Source organism: Panicum virgatum, chromosome 2K (assembly GCF_016808335.1).
Source record: "Panicum virgatum strain AP13 chromosome 2K, P.virgatum_v5, whole genome shotgun sequence".
NCBI lineage: Eukaryota > Viridiplantae > Streptophyta > Magnoliopsida > Poales > Poaceae > Panicum > Panicum virgatum.
Window position 1 is genome coordinate 56346282 of NC_053137.1, and position 20650 is coordinate 56366931.

Genomic DNA, 20650 nt, shown 5'->3' on the forward strand with positions numbered 1-20650 from the left:
GCGCTGCGGCTAGTGTCGACCCGCGCGGCAAGGCCAACCGCCGTCGCAGCAAGGCCAGCGGGCGGCGCGCTGCGGCCGCCGTCGCCAAGGCCAGCGATCGATTGTAGTCTGTAGGGTTCAGGCATAAGGGCAAAAGGCTCGGGTGCAAATACATGTATTTCAATTTACCAAATTGATTAAAAGGAGCAAATGTCATGTTTAGCAAAGAGCCAATGTTTCAAAGATCGTTTTAGCGAAGTCGACCTAAAATAGCGAAGCACAACGTTTCGAGTTCCAAAAACACAATTTTCTCTGTTCAATGGACAGCCAACAGCTCTTTGGCTCTTGCCACAACCGAGGAAAGAGGTTCACCACCCTCGGTGAGCCCTACATCACCGAGGAAGAGGGTGTAGTTTTCAGCATCCAGGGCTGTCTCTTCCACCAACGACACTGCTTCCGCCATGCCGTGATCACTGAAGCAGCTTGCATAACGGGAGTCATACTCCATCATGATTACTGCCTGCTCCAGTATCGCCCTCCTGATCCCGGGGCAACAAGGGCTTGGTTCTACGCTTGCGTTCAGCGCATCGACGAGCCGCTTCACGAATCTGTCCTTGATGCGACCATCTTCCATCTCTCGGGTGAAGTCTTCGGGAATGGCTTTGCATATCTGTGAACTAAGGCAAATCAGGATATCTAATTCTGCGCCGTCTACTACCATTACTCTTTCCAACACCTGCAATGAGAGCAGCAGCTTGTTGTAAGTCAGCGATCAGTTAAAAAATTTTCCCCTTAGAATGACAAGCCAACAAAATTTTAGAAACTATAGTTATAACAATTTAGTAAATTCCTAATCTAAAATGTTCAGATTCATTTTGTTAGTTTCGCTACTGTACACTTTTACACATTGTAGTTAACATTATGTATTGTGGTACTTTGGAATCACTGGACGAAGCCAAGTCTAAGTCTATTTTTCTAAGAAAACAAAGTGCTAACTCTATGCTTGCCTAACCATCACCTAGAGTAGAACACCTCAGCCATAATAAAAGAAACAATTGTCAAGAGCAACTAGGCCGGCCAAAACAAAACCAAGTATCCAGCTGCAAGAACATCTCACAGTACAGCTTATAAGTTAAAAAAAAATTAAAGAATTCATTTCAAGTTCACATATAGACCAATGGTAAATTACATTATCAACTTTTGAATACTGAATCAGTAGAGCTCACCTCTCTCAAGATGTAAGATATTGGGATAAGTCTATTTTACAACCTCGAACTAGTCAAGAAGTCTGTTTTTCAACCTCCTACTACGAAATCGGGTAACCTAGGCCCTCGAACTGGCAAAACCGTCCGAATCACCCCCTCGAGCACTGTAGCAAGTGGTTTTGAGGGTGGTTTTGCATACGTGGCACAGGGGGCCTACAAGTCAGTCCACGTCAGCACCTCAACCTTTTCTTCCCTCTCAATGATAGGTGGGCCCCACTTCTACTCTCCCACCGCCGCCGCCTCCTCTCCCACCGCCGCCACCGCCTAATGCCTCACGCTGGCCCGCCTGGCTGTCGACGCCCCTCCCCATTTCCGCCTCGCGCCGGCCGCTACGGCCTCCCGCGCTGGCGTCGGGCCCATCCTCCTCCTCGTCAGCCCCGGCCCCGGCCCCGGCTCGCAGCCAGAGGCGTGCGCAGACGGGCGGCCCAAGGCTCGGCTCGGCGGCGGACACGGCTCGCGAGCTCCACGGCGATGAAAGGATGCGGCCGCCGGAGGCACGCATGAGCTCCGCGGCAGCCGGAGGCGCACGCGACGCGGTGGCCAGAGGCGCGCACAGGCGCGGCGGCCCGAGGCTCAGCTCGGCTGTGGACGCGGCGCATGAGCTCCGCGGTGACGAAGGCGCGCGCGAGCTCTGCCGGTGTCCATGGAGCGAGATGACAAGTGGGTCCCCGCGCCCGCAAGCTCGCTCGTGCGGCTACCATCGGCCGTCGGGAGGCGGAGCGGTTGCGGGGACGAGGCGCCGCCGGACGGAGGCGGAGAGGGCGTGGGAGCGAGGACGCCTACCGTCCGTCCGTCCGGAGCGGAGCGGCGGGGTCCATGGGGACGAGGCGCCGCCGTCCGGAGCGGAGCGGCGGGGTCAAGGCGCAGCCGGCGGGAGGCAGAGCGGCCGGCCGCGGGGTTGAGGCGCGCCGTCAGGAGGTGGAGCGGCCATGGGGACGAGGCGCCGCCGTCCGGAGCGGAGCGGCGGGAGGCCGGCAAGGACGACGACGACCGCACGGGGTGGGAGGCCGGCGTCGCCGCGGAGGAATGCGGCGCGCAGGCAGGAGTTGAGAGAGGTGACAAGTGGGCCCCACATGTCATTGAGGGAATGAGCAGTGACGTGGACTGACATGTGGGCCCCGCGTGCCACGTCGGCAAAACCGCTCCTGAAACCGCTTGCTACAGTACTCAATGGGGTAATTTGGACGGTTTTGACAGTACGAGGACCCAGAGTGTCCGATTTCGTAATTCGATGTTGAAATCCGGACTAACGTGACTGTTGGAGGTTGAAAAATAGACTTTTCCCAAGATAATTCCTTCAGGTCTGACTCTTTAAGCTCAGGTCGAGCGTGCAGGCACATACTCCGCAACAAACTAGCTGCCACAAACCTGTACCTATAAACATGGATTATAGCTGTGAGCTCCTTCACAAATACATGCCTTGTTTCCCTTAACATAACCAAGCAGTTTTTGACACTGTCCATTGCCAGTATTGCTAGTGCTTGCCCGGAGACCTTCCGTAGCAACCAATCAGATTCAGTACTTGAGGGTCCATCCGGAGTGACAAATGCTGTCATCAACCTTGTAATGATCAATTTGATGTGCCCAATCGCTTGCCTTGTTTTCACATCAATGGCAAGGTTTCTCAGGATTCCTGCCACCAGTATCCTCAATTCTTGGCTCCTCATGCTGTCTCCGAGGATTTCTGCAAGGTTTCTCAGTAGGAAGGGATTTTTACAAACATTGTGCCGCAGCGTTATGCCGACTTCCCCTTCAACGCTTATGAGCCTGTACAGAACCTTCAGAGATGAGCTCACCAAGACCTTCCGCTGGGTGTCAGAATACATGGTGTTACTTCTGCAGTAGTTAGTAAATCCTATGATTTTCACAACGAGGCCACTTGCTTTAATTATTTCCACACAGTTGTCCGGATCACAGCTTGCAAGGTTGTGAAGAATTGACATGCCGACTGCAGGCAGAAGGTCCTGCTCCGTCAATGGTTCCTCCTGAGGCACCGGCCAAAATTCATAAATCCGCTCCCAGCATCTGGATACCCAGGTGTTTTGTGTGCCAATGATAACGTTTGAGGTTGAGTGGTCTCGTGTTTCCAGTCGGTTCCCATTGTCTGAAACTGTGTCTTGTTTTTCCTCTTGGCTGTCGATGGGAGTCAAAAGTGGGTTTCCAATTTTCTGTTGGTTCCCATCATCCAAAAGAGTAGACACTACCTGAATTGTCCCGGGGATTGTCACGACTCTGAGGCTCTTTGCAATCTCAGCGGTGATCACTGCCACAGATAACCTGACGGTTGTGTCCTCCAGGCTTGTCCAGTCCAGCATGTTGATCAATGTGGCCATCGTCTTGGCACAAGTGGTAAGCTTCGAAAGGAGACGTGTCCTGGCCGGCTCCCTCTGCAGGAGGCTGTGCATTATCCTGATCCCATGGAGCTGCATCTTGGGCGAGTCTGAGTTTAGGGAATCCATGGCAAACCTGACGAGGCTGGTCTTCTTTGGAGCAAGCACATCCCTTTCCATGCACTTTTCCAAGGCATAGCTGTAGTACAGGTCGATGGATTCCACTGCCCACTGACCTCTGAATCCACCGCGACGGATGAGGGATCTCCGGGAGATAAACGAGAAGATCTCGAGCGTGCAGGCGATGACATAAAGTGTCCCTTGGCCGAGCACCATCACGTAGAAGATGTTCAGAGATGGCGCGAGGTTTGCATTGGCTGGATTGTTTGGATCATCTTCATCGCCGTAGTCATGCTGTACCAGGCGCAGCAGTGAGAGCGTGATACGTATGGCTGCAGCTGGAATTTGCAGGTTGCCAAATGACACGACAAATACCGCTGATGCTTGGTACGCGATGACGAAGCTCCGGTAGTATTGGTGATCATGCACGGTCGCCGTCAGCACCAGGGCAGCGACCATGCACAGGTTCAGCATCAGTCGACGCCAAAACACTTGCTTACTGCCCAGAGCACGGTCCAACAGCCTGGTGATTTTCTGGAAGCGTAGGCGGCTGATGGTGAGTAGAAGCACTGATAGAAATAGTAGATGAAACCATGTCCACCTGGACATTGTGTTCCTCATGGTGACCTTGGTCGTATTGTGGTAGCGTTCTCGGCGTACAGAGGGAGCCAACAGGAGGACAGCCACTAAGGGGACGCATAGAGATGCGGCGCGGTGCAGCGGTGTCTTCGCTAACACCAGTTTTAGAGCTCGTGAAGAGAGAAGCTGACTGATCGCGGCAGTTAGTATTAGCATGCTAACAATAATAATCAAGTAGTACAACCCTATAGGGATGGGCGGTTTCTTCCGGATCATCACGAGCAGGTAGTTCAGAATATCGGAAACGAGTACGATGATGACAAGGCCATTCCAGCCAAGAGGTCTAAGAGCACCTCTGGTATGGAAGAACAGTCGGTAATCCACTTTGTTGTTGCGGCTGAACATCCTGAAGTAGTGCCTAGAGTGCAGTCAAATAAAGGCAGTATTGCAGTCCACAGATGGACACTAGCTCGTGTATCTAAGGGATGATCGAGAAGAAGAAATGCAGATCAAGGCAGCAAATGGCCGGAAAAGAAAGAGAACATCTTATCATCAGTATTATTTTCAAATAAAAAGTTTAGTTTATACTCTCGACTATTATAAAAACTATAATTTTTAATATTGAATACAAAATTAAATAATGGTGGCCGTCCAACTATCGATCAAATTTGGCCTTTTAGATGGCTTTAAAGGTGGTTTTGTATTTTTTAAAAAAATTATAAAAATCTGTTTATATATAAAGAATTATAAAACTAATTTATTTTAAGGAAAATTCATTTCTACACTCGCTTGTAGTTACTCCCACATGTGTATCTTATGATACATGACGTATCTAATCCAACAAAAAATATGTACACGGAGTATGGGTTGATACTAGAATATTTATGATGATATATATGTTGGGTATGTGACCACACATAGAGTATATTGACATACTTATTTTATATACTAATACTCAGATGTAATCATAGTATATTTAAAAAATATGACTGCTTTTGAAATTTATCATGTATATACCTTTGAAGTATCTTAGAATAAGTATATGAACATACTCAAAGTGATAAATAAGTATGCGGACATACACACGATGGTATAATGATGATGAGAGTAGCTACACGCGAGTGTAGAAAAAACTCGTCCTTTAATTTAAATCAAATAATTATGAAACTGATACCAATTTTTTTAAAAATATAATATATATATGTGTTATAATATTATGTATTAAAATATAATAGGTATAACTACAAGAAAATAAATACTAGAAATATGATAAAAATTGGATCCGAGTAGCTGGTAAGTATGGTGCTAGTAGATGGGCCACATTTTAAAAAAATATATTGGCACCCATTACATTTTTATTTACAATGAATACTTATAAGTTTTTAGTCAAAACTTGGAATATTTTTAGGTTTCACAAAATTAAAAACTATTTTGAAACCACCCAATGGGTGGAATTTATCTATTTTTAATAGTTGGATGATCCTCGTTATCCGATTTTATAGCTGATGGTTGAAAATCAAAATTTTGTCATTGTTCGAGGATGTAAATTGGACCGTTCCTTATTTTCAAACGGTATCATGCTTGAGGCTAGTTTTGGGTTCAACTATAATAATTAATATCAAATGTTTTCCTAGAAAAAATAGAAACAATAATAATAATAACAATGCAGCACAGTTGATGAAAATTCATTATTTATAATTGTCGCAACAAATCGATCGGTAGTGCAATTGTGTAAATCGATCGAGGTAGGATAAAGTTTGTCACGGCGGCATACCTTGCGGCTTCAAGGAAAACTATGGTCGTCGCAAACCAAAAGTCGTGGACTGCGCGGAGCACCGTGGGGCAGCCGCCCAGCAGGACGACGGTCGCCCACGTGAAGGCCAGCGTGCCGAGCGCGTTGCCGACCCTCTCCATCACGGCCACCGAGCGAACGAAGCAGTTGAGCGGCTTCTCCGGCGTGCCTACGACGACGACGACCTGGCCCTGTCCCGCGCCGTCAGCGGCCGCCGGCATCTGGAGGACGCGGTGCTCCCCGGCGCCGGTGCTCGTCGGCGCCATGGCTGTGTTGACTCCCGCGGAAGCCTCCATTCACTGTGTTCGGCAGGCTGGAGCTGGAGTTGTGTGAGAGAAAAATACTGTTACCTGGCTGGTGGCTGGAGGCTACAGCTGGAGGATGGGAGAAGGAGTTACTGTAGGGTTGGAGGGCTCTCCACCAGCCGAACGCAGTGATTCTTTTGCGCAAGCGCAACACCATGCGTGCCGCCTAAGTGCCTCCAGGGCTAGACTACCCAGTGGTAGAGCTGAGACTTGGGCTGTCATTTTTGGACGGACTGCGGCACGATTATTTGGCACGACTTAAAGCACGGCACGACCCAAAATATTTTGGGTCGTGCCAACACGACACGAATACGAGGGCCGTGCCGTGTCTAGGATCTCAGCACGACGGGTTGTATGGCACGACCCGCATTTTGGGCCGTGCTCGGGACGGCATGGCACAAAAACGGCCCATCAGCCGGTACATAGCCTATTGTTCTACTACGATAGTTAATCTTCATTTCTAATTAACAACAACCATGGAAGAAAATATTATTCATTCAAAAAAATCATATAATTTTTCTATCATCGATAGTTTATGTGCTTTCTAATTGCAATAGTAATATTTCTGCATCGATGTATATAAATTCAATTGCAAGTATCTGGAGGGCCGTGCTTGGGCCGGCACAGTACGAAAACGTGCCGGCGTGCCATGGGCCATATTTGAGCTTGATAATAGACTTATCGTGTCAGCACGGCACGACACAATGTGCCGACTGTGCCTAGAAATCTAGATCCGACACGGCACGAGGCACGAAAGGACCGGGCCGGGCCGACACTACACGGCCAAGTCCCAGCTCTACCCAGTGGGTCGTCGACTTGATCCAAGAACCCAGTCGCGAGTCCGCGTCGCCGTCGGCCGCGTGAAGCTGCATGATTTGCTGGCCGGCCGAGCCGGCAGCCGGCTGGGACCCCCTGCTGCAAAAAATTCCAAAGAGTTGATCACGAACCCAAACAAAATCGCACAGGAAAGTGGAGGAAACCCAATTGAAAAAAAATACTAGAGAACGGTCAAGGATTACGCTCTCTCGTTACAGAATATACCAGGTGAGATACTATCAAAAAAAAGAAGAAGAATATACCAGGTGAGATCGCTGGTCCTCGCCCGATGCCGGCGTGCCCTCGCCGCCGGAAGCAAAAAAGTCAAATACCGCCCGACGAGCGGGGTGCTCCTATGTATTTTCTGGAAGATAAATAAGACATTCATCTTTAAAGTTCATTTAGACTCAATTATCTACTATAAATATATTCAATATTTTAATAGAATTAATTCAACATGTTATTAAACTAGTTCAACATTTGACCATCAAAATGTTGAAATTGTACAGATAAAATGTTGAAGCTAGAAGCACAAAATGTTGAATTTGGAATGTTGAACGGCGAACATCATGGAGCTTCTTCATCGGCGGCGGCGGCGGCGCGAGCAGCAGTGGCGCAGCACGCGGAGGCAGGCGGCGGCGGCGGCGCAGCGCGCGGGAGGCGGCGGCGGCGCAGGAAGCAGCGCGCGGAGCGGGTGCGGGCGGCGGCGCAGCGCGCGGGAGGCGGCGGCGGCGGCGCTTCCTGCGCGTGGCGGCGTGGCGGGTGTGGGCGGCAGCGGAGCGGGGTGCGGGCGCGGGGCACCGCACGGGGCGGCGTCGATGCGGGCGGTGGGGAGAGAAGGTTGGGAGAGAGAAGAGATTAGGGTTTGAGGTAGATCCAAGGGTTGTTATTATTTTCACGAATCTTAAACACTGGAAGGTAAGTTGGAAAAAATCTTACGGAAGATGGATATGTTTTCTGCGACGAGCGGGCGGCGTGGCCCAAGCCCGCCTTAGCAAAATGGCAGGCCGTGTAATTGAAAAATGGGCTCAGACCGCGCATTCTTGGGCTTCTCTCGCAAGCAACAATGGCTAGCGGGCCGTGCACCATTTGGACGGGCTCAGCGCATGGGCGTTGCAGCATTCGAAAGCACGTTTGCATTTTTTTTCTCCGAAACAAAGCTGGTTCAGATCACGAGCGAAGATGGTGCCGTGTGGGCAAATTTATGGCTCGAATAGGTCAGCTGGTTGAAGCTGGGAGCTCAGGCCAGGCGTCCCGGGTTTATCAGAATCAGGATCACAGTATGGCGAGCTACGGTTAGATGGCTAAGTGTATCTACTGATACCATGAGCATTTCACAGTCCCCCCTCAAAGAACACAGGTCGCACTAGCAAACGAACAAAACCCTTGTTCGGATGACAATCACTCTGTTCTGCTGGCTGCTTTTCCAGCCAACCAACAGTATTTTTCTCTCACACTAAACCAGCACCAGCCACCAGTAATTTTTTCTCACAACCAACCAGCACCAGCCGCAGCCAGCAGAACAGAGTAAATAACCAGCTGGTAGCTGGGCTGGAGCGGGAGTCGGCTCGGCGAGCGGGAAGCGGGAACGAGAGAGAGAGAGAGGCCAAACGAAGCCCGATCAACGGCTGATCAGCCCAGGCGCGGCTGCTCTCAGCAGCCATCCGAACGGGCTGAAAGTTCAGACTTGAGATGTATGCTGATTCAGCTAACATGTTGCCGACGACTAGCAATCAACTGCCGGACCGCGGGCAGAGCAATGCCTTCACTTGAGCCTCAAGGGAACGGCCATGCATGTCGCAAGAAGCACCTTGTGCTTCCAGACCATCGGCGGCGAGAAGTTGCCGACCTCGCCGTTCTCGACACCGACAGATCAGTGCTAAGGTCAGTATTCTCCATCTCATCGTCCAAGAAGAAGGTCGCTCGACATCGACCACGACCGCGCGCGGTGGCGGCGTCACCTAGCCTGTCGCCTCCACCATCAGCTAGACTGCTAGAGGCCTAGAGCGATAACCAGTTGGCCGGCCAACGACCTGGCTGAGGCCTGTCGCGGACAACCAAGCAATCACCCCAAATGCCCCAAGTGGGCTAGACTAGAGCGATGAACAGTTGGCCAAATCTTTTCTACTAGAATACTATTATTGTGCTTCTAACACACGGCACGATAGCGACAATCGTGGACGTGGATGACCACTGATCAAGGGGAGACGGACAGACAGTCGGTTCCGGCTCCACTGACCGTGTGCGTTGAGTACTTCAATAATTTTCGAATATACTACAAAGATTTCTGGAGCAGCTACGGAAATCTCATAATTAAACCTTCTTTTTTTTTATACCGCAAAAAAACATGTTTTTTATGATGTCTTATTATTGGCGAACTAGTTAATGTTTTAATTCCTCTACCGCCAGGCTGCCGGCCACCGCGTGGCCTTCGCGGCGGCGCTGCCAGCTGCCTCCCGTACGGAAGCCAAGCTAGCTCCTCGGATCCCTGGAGAGAGGCAGGGTTCATCTAACCGACCGGTCTCCGGTAACCGCCGGGCTCCGGTTCCGGTTTACCGGACCGGTTGCACCGGTTACCGATAGAAACCGGTCAAATTCAAATTTAAATTCAAAAAACTTAGTTCAACCGGTTCGTACCGGTATACCGACCGGTTAGACCGGTTTACCGGTCGGTTTGACCAGTTTACCGGCCGATTTGACCGGTTTGAATTCAAATCCAAATTTAAAATCGCATGTGTAACCGGTATACCGGCCGGTTATACCGGTTTACCGGCCGGTTTGACCGGTTTATCAAGTGGGCCTTAATGGGCCGTCTCATTTTTTCTTTTTTTGTTTTAACTTTAAATGCCCGAAAAGTATGTTAAACGAATGAATTTTTGAGAAAATTTGACACCATTAGATTCGTTGCACCTTGAAGTATTTTTAGGAATTTTTTGGGAATTTTTCATTTTTTAGAATTCAAATTTAAATTTTGAATTTTGGCCGGTACCGATTCAAACCGGAACCGGACAACTTGGTGCATGTGCTCCTGTGTATGTGCTCCGGTTTGGTACCGACGGTTCGGTTAACCCTGGAGAGAGGAGGGCGACGACTTGGACAGGCCGGGACGACGACTCCGAGGGCGGCCAACTTGGTGCATGTGCTCCTGTGATTCTTTTGACTCCCTCGCAACCCTTTCCGCACTCCCGCGCGCTACCATTTGCGATTCGCCCCATCCTCCCCGCGTCCTTTTCGGACTCCTCTTTCCTTGACCTACCGAGATCGTGTCACTGTGCCGTACCGTGTGAAAGGGAGTGAGTCTCCGATTGCGGCGACGCTGCCTGGCTGGCCCTAAGCTGACTAAGAGAGTGATCCAAGCCTGCGGCCCTTGCTGCGTGTTCTTTGAAAGTACGGGTTAAGACTTGGCATGCAGCGACAGTGTCAGTCAGTGTCACTGGATGGATGTCTTCTCTCCATCTCTAAAAAACGATGCAAGAGAACAAGAAGAACAGCCAGCCTTTCTTGCTCCCCAAGAGCTCATGTCTGCCTCATGAGGACAATATGTGTGTGTGTATATATATTCAGATAAGCTACAATATATTTCTCCAACTTGTTCCAGCGTCAGCCGAACACATCACGTGTTGACACTGGCCCATCGGGACGCGCGCCAACCCCACATGCCACGGCCCACCGGAGAGCCGCGTTGACCTGCGACCTGGGCTCACCTCATCTCTCACTCAGTGGCGCCATCTCTAAACAGCTGGACCCCTTCGATCATTCCTCCACCACCACGCTTCCCCCTGCTCATTCCTCGGCTCACTATCATGCGTCCTCCTCATCACCTTCTCCTCGGACTCCTCCTCCTCCTCTGCCTGCGCGCGCCGCCGCGCCCCGCCGCCGCCGCGGACGCGGACACGGACACGGTGTCCCCCGGCAACGGGCTCGCCGGCACCGGCGCCAGGCTCGTCTCCAACAACAGCAAGTTCGCGCTCGGCTTCTTCAAGGCCGACAGCAGGTCCCCCAACACCTACCTCGGCATATGGTTCAACAAGGTCCCCAAGCTCACCCCGCTCTGGAGCGCCAACGGCGACAGCCCCGTCGTCGACCCCGCCTCGCCGGAGCTCGCCATCTCCGGCGACGGGAACCTGGTCATCCGCGACCGGGCCACGGCCGCCGGCTCCGTCGTCTGGTCCACCCGCGCCAACACCACCACCACCCGCACCGTCGCCGTGCTCCTCGACGACGGCAACCTCGTCCTGCGCAGCGCCGCCAACGCGTCCGACGTCTTCTGGCAGAGCTTCGACCACCCGACGGACACCCTCTTCGCCGGCGCCAAGATCGGCTGGGACAAGCGCACCGGCGTCAACCGCCGCCTGGTTTCCAGGAAGAATTCGGTCGACCAGGCCCCCGGCCTCTACTCCCTGGAGTTCGACTTCAGCGGGGTTGGCCATCTCGTCTGGAACTCCACCGTCGAGTACTGGTCCACCGGGAGCTGGAACGGCAAATACTTCGGCCTGGCGCCGGAGATGATCGGCGCCGTCATGCCGAGCTTCAAGTTCGTCAACAATAGCGAAGAGGCCTACTTCATCTACTACCTGCACAACGACACGGCCATCGTGCACACGGCGATCGACTTCTCCGGCCGGGGCCTCGTGGGCATATGGCTGGACAGCCTCCAGGACTGGCTGGTGAATTACAGGCAGCCGGTGGCTCAGTGCGATGTCCACGCGACCTGCGGGCCTTTCACGGTCTGCAACGAAGCGGCGCACGAAACCTGCAGCTGCATGAAGGGTTTCTCCGTGAGATCGCCCGGGGATTGGGATCTTGGGGACCGAACGGATGGGTGCATGAGGAACACTCCACTGGGCTGTGCAAGTGACAGGTTCTACCCTGTGCAAAGTGTCAGCTTGCCCTACGGCGCGGAGAAAGTTCAGGCTGCTGCAGGTGAAGATGATTGCGAGCAGGCGTGCCTGGGTAACTGCTCTTGCACTGCATATTCCTACGGGGGAGGAAGCTGCTCTATCTGGCATGGCAAATTGTACAATGTGAAACAGCAATCGGGTGCTGCTTCTGATAGAAATGGGGTGGCCCTTTACATCCGCCTCGCCGCAGCGGAGATGGCCAGTGTGGAGACGAAGAAGAGTGGGATTAGCACTGGTGCTGTCATTGGTGTTGCCGTTGGCGCTAGCGCTGCCGCTGCAATCCTGGTGATCATCCTTGGTCTGGTGATTTGGAGGAGAAAAGGGAAGTGGTTTGGTAGCAAACTAGAGGATGCTCAGGGTGGCATTGGGATCATCGCGTTTCGGTATGTTGATTTGCAGCGCGCAACTAAGAACTTCTCGGAGAAGTTGGGGGGAGGCAGCTTCGGTTCTGTATTCAAGGGGTGCCTGAACGACTCTGTTACTTTGGCGGTGAAAAGGCTGGATGGTGCCCATCAAGGGGAGAAGCAGTTTAGAGCAGAAGTGAATTCAGTTGGAATCATCCAACACATCAATTTGGTCAAACTGATTGGATTCTGCTGCGAGGGCGACAAGAGGATGCTTGTGTATGAATACATGCCCAATCACTCCCTTGATGTGCACTTGTTTAAGGCTGATGATACAGTTTTGGATTGGAATGTCAGATACCAAATAGCTATTGGAGTTGCCAGAGGCCTAGCCTACTTGCACACTAGTTGTCGGGACTGCATTATACATTGTGATATCAAGCCAGAGAACATACTTCTCGACGCGTCTTTTGTACCTAAGATTGCAGATTTTGGAATGGCAAAGGTTTTGGGGAGGGAATTCAGCCATGCCATGACTACTATGAGAGGAACTATTGGATACCTAGCGCCTGAATGGATTGGCGGAACTGTTGTTACATCTAAAGTTGATGTTTACAGCTATGGCATGGTTTTGTTTGAGATCATATCAGGAAGGAGGAATTCATGTCCGGAGTACTTCAAGGATGGTGATTATTCAAACTTTTTCCCTATGCAAGCTGCACGCAAGCTTCTCAGTGGAGAGATTGCAAGTCTGTTGGATGCAAAATTGCATGGTGATGTGAACCTCAAGGAGGTCGAAAGAATCTGCAAAGTAGCATGCTGGTGCATTCAAGAAAATGAGCTTGCCCGGCCGACCATGGCCGAGGTGGTGCAGTTTCTTGAGGGCCTTTCTGAGCTCGACATGCCACCATTACCAAGGTTACTAAATGCAGTCACAGGAGGATCACCAACATCACTGCGACATTAGATTTACCCCCAAACTTATGTGTAACCTAAGAAAGCTTTTTAGCAGCCCATGATAACATTGTAGTTTATGTCCTATATAAACTTCACCTTTCTTTAACATGCTAGATCTCTATGCAACAGAGAAAGAGCCATTGTCTTACAAAGCAAATATATAGGGTGCCTGTAACTTTTGGTACACAAGGAGAAATTCTTCCCTAGCAAATAAACCTGGTGACATTTCATTCTCATTTTGTAAAAAAGGTTGTTCGTGTTATTCAATAGAGTGGGTGCCTACCATTATGTTTTCATCAGCTGGTCTTTCAAAGAAAAATGTTCTCATCAGAAGATGGTAGAGCATCAAAACGAATCCAAAGCCCAACTGGTAGCACATCACAATTAAGTTCACTACATGAGCATTGCACGGTCAACTCCAATGTTCTTACAAGTACCAGTCATGGATCAAACTAAGATAAGACAATAGTGTGTTCAATGTATTTCACAGGTTGCATAGGCACAGAACTAGTGACCACCAAATATCCCCAAAAGAGAAGTAGCCAACACAGAAATACAAGGCCACACCAATACTGATGAAGCTAACATCTAGTGCAGGAGCAATTATCACCGTACAACGGTCAGAGACAACACCTTCACCTTAGTCCCAAGGGAACAGCCACGTCGCATGAATCATCTCGTGTTTCCAGATCATTGACAGAGGGGAAGAGACCTCACCACTTCTCATGTTATAGACACCGACAGAAGTGGTCTCCTCATCATACGAGTACTGCTTGCAGTTCTCCATAACATCATCCAAGAAGAAGATTTGGTCGCCTGGCATTCCGTACTGAGATGCGGACATAGCCCTAGAGCATGGTCGTCCAAGGAAAAGCATGTGGTCGCCGCCCAGCGTTGTCACATTCACCCACTGTGAGTGCTCCAAGTCAGCCTTGAACACCTCAAACTCACTCTGTCCGGCCACAAGTGTCTCACCTGCCATTCTGCAGCAAACCTTCCTGCGTACCATCAGCAACGCACCACCCAATTCGACTAGGTAGAGCTTCTTTTTCCCTTTGGCATCGTCTGTCGTATCGGTCGAATGCGCCAGATCACCCTTGATGACCTGTCCAATTCGTGAGATCTGTGGATCGCCGGTGGTTGGGTCTTGGCTGATGTTGACGACAAGGAGGTTCTCATCACTAGCAACGGCGTAGAGCTTTCCCTGGTAGAATGTCATGTCTTCAAACAACTCGCATTTGTCATTAGCGCGTACCGACCATGAGGAAGCCCCTGGCTGGCACACTATAATCTGACTGTTGTTTCCAGCATTGAGGAGTGTAGAGCCGGCAAATGCAGCGACAAGGTTTGGCGAGCACAAGATCATCTTATTTATCACGGGCATCTTCTCAGGGTCCTGGATATGCATCCAAGTAGCGTAAGGGTGGAACATACTAAACCCCGGAAGCCGAACATACTTCGGCACCGCATTAGGGGGTCGGAGCCGGACGTGAGACAGAGGAGGCAGCGCCACGGTGGCCCCGGCGAAGGGGTCAACCAAGAAGCAGCCGTCGTCGCGCGAGAAGACAAGCCATCTGCCACCGCAGGCGCTCTTGTAGCCGGCGCAGCCGAAGCCAGGGAAGCGGAAGGGCTTGCCGTGGGGGAGGCTGTAGAAGGTGCCGTCCGGGAGCGCGAGCAGGGGCAGCTCCCGCGCGGCGGCGCGCCACTGCGGGCACACGGCGGCGAAGCGGGCGCGGTCCGCGTAGGCCGGGAGGAGGCGGAGCACCATGCCGGCCAGGTCCCGCGGGAGGTCGGCCCACGACGGCGGATGCCTGGAGCGCGGCGTCGCGTCCGCCATCGTGCGCCCGCCGAGCCGAACCTTGCGAGGGGCAGAGAAAGACGCACCAGAAGAACAGCACGCGAGCGTTAGCGCTACATCACGCGTCCGGATCTAAAGAGACCGGGAGCGATACGGTGCGACGCGCGCTGGGGCGATGCGTCGAGCACCTCGCGTGCACTGGCAATGCCACCGCACGCGTCGATGCAACATGGCAGCAAGCAAGAACTGCATTGCCGGCGATGGGGGCCAAGCACCAAGCAGCATGCGTTAGAGCAGGAGGGAGGCGCGGGGGAAATACCAGAAATCGACGCGGCGGAAGGTTGCGGCGGCCGCGCGCGCGGAATGACGATGAGGGTCCCGGCGAGCTCCGCTCGGCTCGGGTGGGAGCGGCCGGGCGGAGTGGGAGAGGCACTGTGGGTGTGGGACAGTGGGAGTGTGGGTTTTGCAGCGCTGGGCAACAGGACAAGAGGAGATGGCCAAAGAGAGGTGTTTGACCGAGTCATCCAGGCAATCATGTATGGAGTACTGTAGAACTGTGCAAGCAGCAAAGACAGGATCATTAGACTGTCCACAACAGCAAGAGCAAATTTGCTCCTCTCCCTCCTCGATTCCCACACCCCCTCACATATTTACTGTCTACAGTGCGCCTACAGTGTCAAACAGTGCATCTACAGTACAAATGCTCCTCCATTTGCTCCATCCGCTGTGGATAGCCTTATACGAAGTGATCATCGATCAGCATTGAAGCCATGAGCAGCAGACTTTTCCTGTTCAAGGAAAATTCAATTCTTTTCTTGTTTTTCGTTTTGGACTGTGTACTGAGCACCCGGCTTCGGACCTTTTCTTGTTTTTCATTTTGGACCATTGAATTTGAACGGATAGTGTTTTTGTCTTCCTACAGCAACGGCTCTTTCCTACCTGCTGTGGGCGACGCAGCGTCTCCGTCTCCCCTAAGCCGGTGCTCCGAAGTTTTCAAAAAAAAAAAAAACCGGCTCCGGGGGGAGATTCTACCCTGCTCGTAGCAGCCTCCTCTCGCTGCCCCTGATATTGATACGAGTTAGTTGATGGTGTTTTACTCTCCTACTGATATGTACTCACTGGGAAAGGTGATTTGCGCAGCATGTTTTACTTAAGCAGATAGTAAAACCTTCCTGATGCCATTTCAAGGAAAAAAAGAAGGATGCATCTTTTTCAAGAATTTGTAGTGATCGTATATTCAGGTGTCAAGAGATGACATAGAAGTACATATTCTGTGTCTTTGTGGAGTTGAAGCAGACAAATTAGATGAATCCTAACTAATCCCAAATTCCAATCTTCTCTGCATCTTCTGTTCACCAAACTGCGGTTTTCATAACCCTGCGCAAAAATGGGATATGCATTTGAAATAGATGTGCGAGTTATTACGTATATCATGATTGATACAGAAATCGATCGAATCATCTGTTCCTTTAACCAAAAAAATATTTCTATTTTCCATGTCCAATCGCGGATCCCGGAATTTCTACAATAAATTAGATAGGTAGCTAAGCTAATCTAGTTCTCTATACACGAGTCTGTTGTCATTCTACTGCAACAGTTGTACTGGAATGATAATACCTTGAGCAGGTAGAAATACAAAGAATTTTGCTAAAAAGGAAAAGGCTTTCTTTCTAAAGTAAGAAATATGCTAATTTTATTGATTAATATTAGGAAATCAAATGAGTGAGTTTATACTTCACTAATTGAATGATAAATGACTACAAGTGAAGGAGATAGACGGTTTAAACAAAAAAAGACCCAAAATTTCAAACACGTGTCTAGAATAACAGGGAAACTACAAACAAAAATAGTGAAAATTAGCACGTTAGGAGCTCATCCAAACTTGTTGTAGACCCAACGACTTAGTAGTTCCCAACCGAAAAATCAGTAACTAAAAGAATAAAAAAAGCTTTTATTGAGTCATTTAAGTTATAGAAAAATTCCTGAACCCAAGAATTCAACATGACAAGTTCTTCTTTACCCAAAAAAAAGAGAACCACTTGGAATAGACAAACAGATTATATTTGTTGAGAAATGTAAAATGCTATGGAGATGATCCTTATTATCTATTTTGGCCGATTGTATTATTTCATCAACCCTTATGCCCCATAGGTCCCTTGGTATCTCCCGTGGCTGATTTCTGGATACAACACACAAAAACATTGACTGCACGCCAAATTGTCATCATACGGACACATACATCTCTTCTACTCTCAAAATATCTCAGTACACCATATTCTGCCGCTAGTATTCAAGAAACTTGAATCAACTCCTGCAACATGCAAGACAGAATGCCCAAAAGTGCCTCTATATAGTACATACCAACTTCTCTAGGCAATGCCAGATTGCTGGTAAAATGCAGTTGCAGTCTATATGCCATACAGATGATCAAACATAGAAATGTACCAGCAGACAGCCCAAATCATTTACATATTACTCTACTATCAGTACAATCCATTTGCTTGCATCGGCGCAAGTTTAGTGTTCAATACTGCGAAGGAAATGCAGCCTTCAGTTTAGCTTCCAATAATATCTTTGGCACGCTGTTTTAGTCTTTGATTTATGGTAGAGGTCCTATCTGAACAAAAACTTTTGTCACTGTTCTTCCATGTCTCTCATCCAGGATGGTTATTTCCAATGCCTAGAAGATCCTAGGGAACATATTTACAGCAAGAATGATTAAACATTCACACATCGCTTGATTTCATATAATAAAACATAAAGTGTTTTTTCAAAAAAATAAAACATAAACTGTGCATTTCATTTTTGAACTTAGAATATGATGGGCATGGTTTAAACCTACTTCCAAGATTTTTTGTGACCACAGACATCATGTTTCTTTACATGTAAATTGAAAAATCTAGAGAGGATACAGTGAAACAATGTAGTACATGCACACACTCGTAAAGTCAAAATTTAACCAGTAAGAGTTCATATTAATCCATTCTGTCAACAGACAAAGTTAGAGATCACACACAATGTACCTTTCTGCAAGATTTCAGTGACTCAGGCGATAATGATTCTAGCAAAGATCTATAGACAAAACATTACCAGGCCTTCCAAAATGTGGAATTATCTCATAATGATGATTTGGTTGTAAACACACATCAAACCCATATATTTAAACACAATATTTATCCATGACATAAGATTGAGCGCTCATAAATTTCTAGGACGATTGGAAATAGACCATCTTCTCACCCTTTGTAATTTGTTACATCTTAGGATCAGTAGTTTTGCAACATTTAGATGTGACAAAAGATGGAGAAGTGCTGAAGTCTTCCATACCTGGCAAGCCTTGTTCTTAGCTCTGGTTTCAGCTGTGCTCGGGATATCATGGTTAGGTTTGTTAAACCTTTTCTCTCGTCGATCACATGAGCCCCAACCATCTGAGAACCTGCCACCTCTTTAAATACAAAAAGAAAGAAGAGTTATTAGAGCTTAAAAATTAACACACTAACAGATGCACCAAGAGCAGGCAAACTTCATAGAAAATAATTATTGATTTCATTTAGAAAACATACATCATTGAGGCTCGAACAAGAAATTCAGCACGCTTGACATTGCGGTCTTCATCAAACTCGATGGAGCGATCCTTGATTTCAAATGAGACATTGAAGAAGCAAGATATTTTTCTCCACCCTGAAAAGGGTTAGAGAAGTGCGCACCATGACGATTCCATGAACAAATTGCAACTCATAGCCACAGTAGTGTAAAGTTAAGGACCTGATTTCTTTATGTATGGATTCCCACTGATAGAGGTGTAGTCGCTTTTCTCCAAAATCTGTATACGAGCAGGGAAATTATGAAGAGAAGATCCTGATATTTGTTGCTATACATTCAGACAAAAAGTTGAAGCGGCTAAACTAGCGTGTGTAATTGAGAAAACAATTTTCCAGAACATAAACGTGACCAGAATATTTCTGCTACACAAGTATAATCTATATTCCACTTGCCACTTGTACCCAACCAGGGATGCCCCTCCCCCCCCCCCCCCCCCCCCCCCCCCGACAGAGCATTAATTCGATGAAATGATTTTCCTTACTGATAATACTAGTTTATAGAATACCATAATATCGAAGATGGGAATTGTATGCTGTAATTTTTAAAAGTAGCAAGGACTCAGGGTTCCAACATACACAATCAAGATTTGTATCCATCGAGGAACAATTTCATAGAAAGGTTACAAGCAAGTTTCTTGCTCCTTTTCCATATTGCATCATACCAAGGTGTTAAACACAACAAATCTTAGATGACACAGCAATGCAAAAATTGGTGCAAAAATCACATACTCATACCAAGGAGAGAATGAGAGCATACTTTTGTTTAATTTTGAGACAATGAAGCAAAAGCAAGACAAATTTAATGTTACTGAACTTGACAAAGATATTGTGTCGGGATACGTAAGTTTGACATATGTTTTTTCCTAATGGGTCAACAAATAGGCTAGACCATCCACACAATCACATCTAACTATGTCTACCGTAATAAAAAAATAGCTAACATAACCACAAAACTAGCGGGAGGGAGCCACTCCTGTTTTGTGGTAGTCAATTGATTAACTGGATGATGTTTCGATAGGGCAAGATGCAGAAACAACTCAAGCTTGACCATTAACTTGTGGATTGTGTGTGATCATTAATAACCACACTGCTCATTTCGATCCATACGCCGATGCAATGGTAGTGATGCAAATTGCCGGCTCCGATCTCAGAAGTTACGAAATTAAGATTTGCTGTTTACTAAATCTCAAAAGTATGGATCTGATAAAGCTTAATCCGTAACTAAATCTCAAAAGTAGACTCTACGGCTTGCAAGTTGTAAGTAAACGAGAGAAGTAGTGCGATTTAACGGGTTAATTTAACCATGAACCAATCACGCAGGCACGGGCGCACGGTGCAGAAATGGGATTGTGCGTGCGCTCGCGCGCGCGCGCGTGTGTGAGAGGGAGGGATTGAGTGAGGGTGGGAGGGAGACGCACCGAGAGGGCTACCTCCTGGTACTTTCTGAAGTTGGCCACGGAGAGGGAGGGCAGCAAGCACCCGTCGGCGGCGATGGGACTCCCCTTGGGAACTCCCCAGGGCGCAGGAGGCGGGCTCTCGACGACCACAAGCCGGCTCCTGGCCTCCGCCGCGGCGTCGTGTGTGGCGTAGGGAGAGACATGAGTCGGGGGAGGGTGTAGAGGCAGGGGCGGCGGCGGCGGCGTGGCGTAGGAGGCGGAGGCGGAGGCGAGCCGCGGAGACTTGAACGGGCGGGCGGGCTGCAGCACCTCGCCGCGGTGGTCGTCGTCGCCGGAGGCGCCGCGGACGCGGGAGGCCTGGGCGGCGGCGGAGTCGACGGCGGCCCAGAGCGCGGCGGAGTCGAGGTCGCCGTCGTCCATGCCGACGTGCTGGTGCTGCTGGGCCGTTGCCGTCTTGGAATGGAA

At 49.4% G+C, this 20650-nt stretch overlaps 4 protein-coding genes across 6 annotated transcripts; 1 reads left to right on the forward strand and 3 right to left on the reverse strand.

Annotated features, from left to right (window-relative positions):
• Positions 1 to 295: 295 nt before the first annotated feature.
• Positions 296 to 6331, reverse strand: LOC120695488. Its single transcript, XM_039978723.1, has 4 exons — positions 6048 to 6331; positions 4627 to 4691; positions 2492 to 4263; positions 296 to 715 (listed from the first exon to the last, which is right to left on the reverse strand). The coding sequence occupies exons 1-4, from the start codon at positions 6329 to 6331 to the stop codon at positions 296 to 298; spliced, it is 2541 nt and encodes an 846-aa protein (XP_039834657.1).
• Positions 6332 to 10829: 4498 nt separating this feature from the next.
• LOC120687976 (G-type lectin S-receptor-like serine/threonine-protein kinase At2g19130) lies at positions 10830 to 13684 on the forward strand. Its single transcript, XM_039970095.1, has one exon. It carries the CDS (start codon positions 10990 to 10992, stop codon positions 13396 to 13398), a length of 2409 nt encoding a protein of 802 aa, XP_039826029.1. The 5' UTR covers positions 10830 to 10989; the 3' UTR covers positions 13399 to 13684.
• Positions 13685 to 13741: 57 nt separating this feature from the next.
• On the reverse strand, positions 13742 to 15643 carry LOC120687986. The gene is made up of 2 exons (XM_039970106.1): positions 15506 to 15643; positions 13742 to 15246 (listed from the first exon to the last, which is right to left on the reverse strand). The coding sequence occupies exon 2, from the start codon at positions 15223 to 15225 to the stop codon at positions 14029 to 14031; it is 1197 nt and encodes a 398-aa protein (XP_039826040.1). The 5' UTR covers positions 15226 to 15246; positions 15506 to 15643; the 3' UTR covers positions 13742 to 14028.
• A 1744-nt stretch (positions 15644 to 17387) lies between these two features.
• On the reverse strand, positions 17388 to 20639 carry LOC120687995 (formin BNI1-like). 3 transcript variants are annotated; one of them, XM_039970123.1, is made up of 5 exons: positions 20219 to 20639; positions 18952 to 19009; positions 18750 to 18867; positions 18514 to 18631; positions 17388 to 17866 (listed from the first exon to the last, which is right to left on the reverse strand). In XM_039970123.1, the coding sequence occupies exons 1-5, from the start codon at positions 20603 to 20605 to the stop codon at positions 17786 to 17788; spliced, it is 762 nt and encodes a 253-aa protein (XP_039826057.1). In that variant the 5' UTR covers positions 20606 to 20639; the 3' UTR covers positions 17388 to 17785. The 3 variants fall into 3 exon arrangements, with proteins under 3 accessions (XP_039826057.1, XP_039826051.1, XP_039826064.1); XM_039970117.1 differs by having other exon boundaries at positions 20207 to 20639; XM_039970130.1 differs by having other exon boundaries at positions 17388 to 17876; positions 20207 to 20639.
• Between the last annotated feature and the right edge of the window lie 11 nt (positions 20640 to 20650).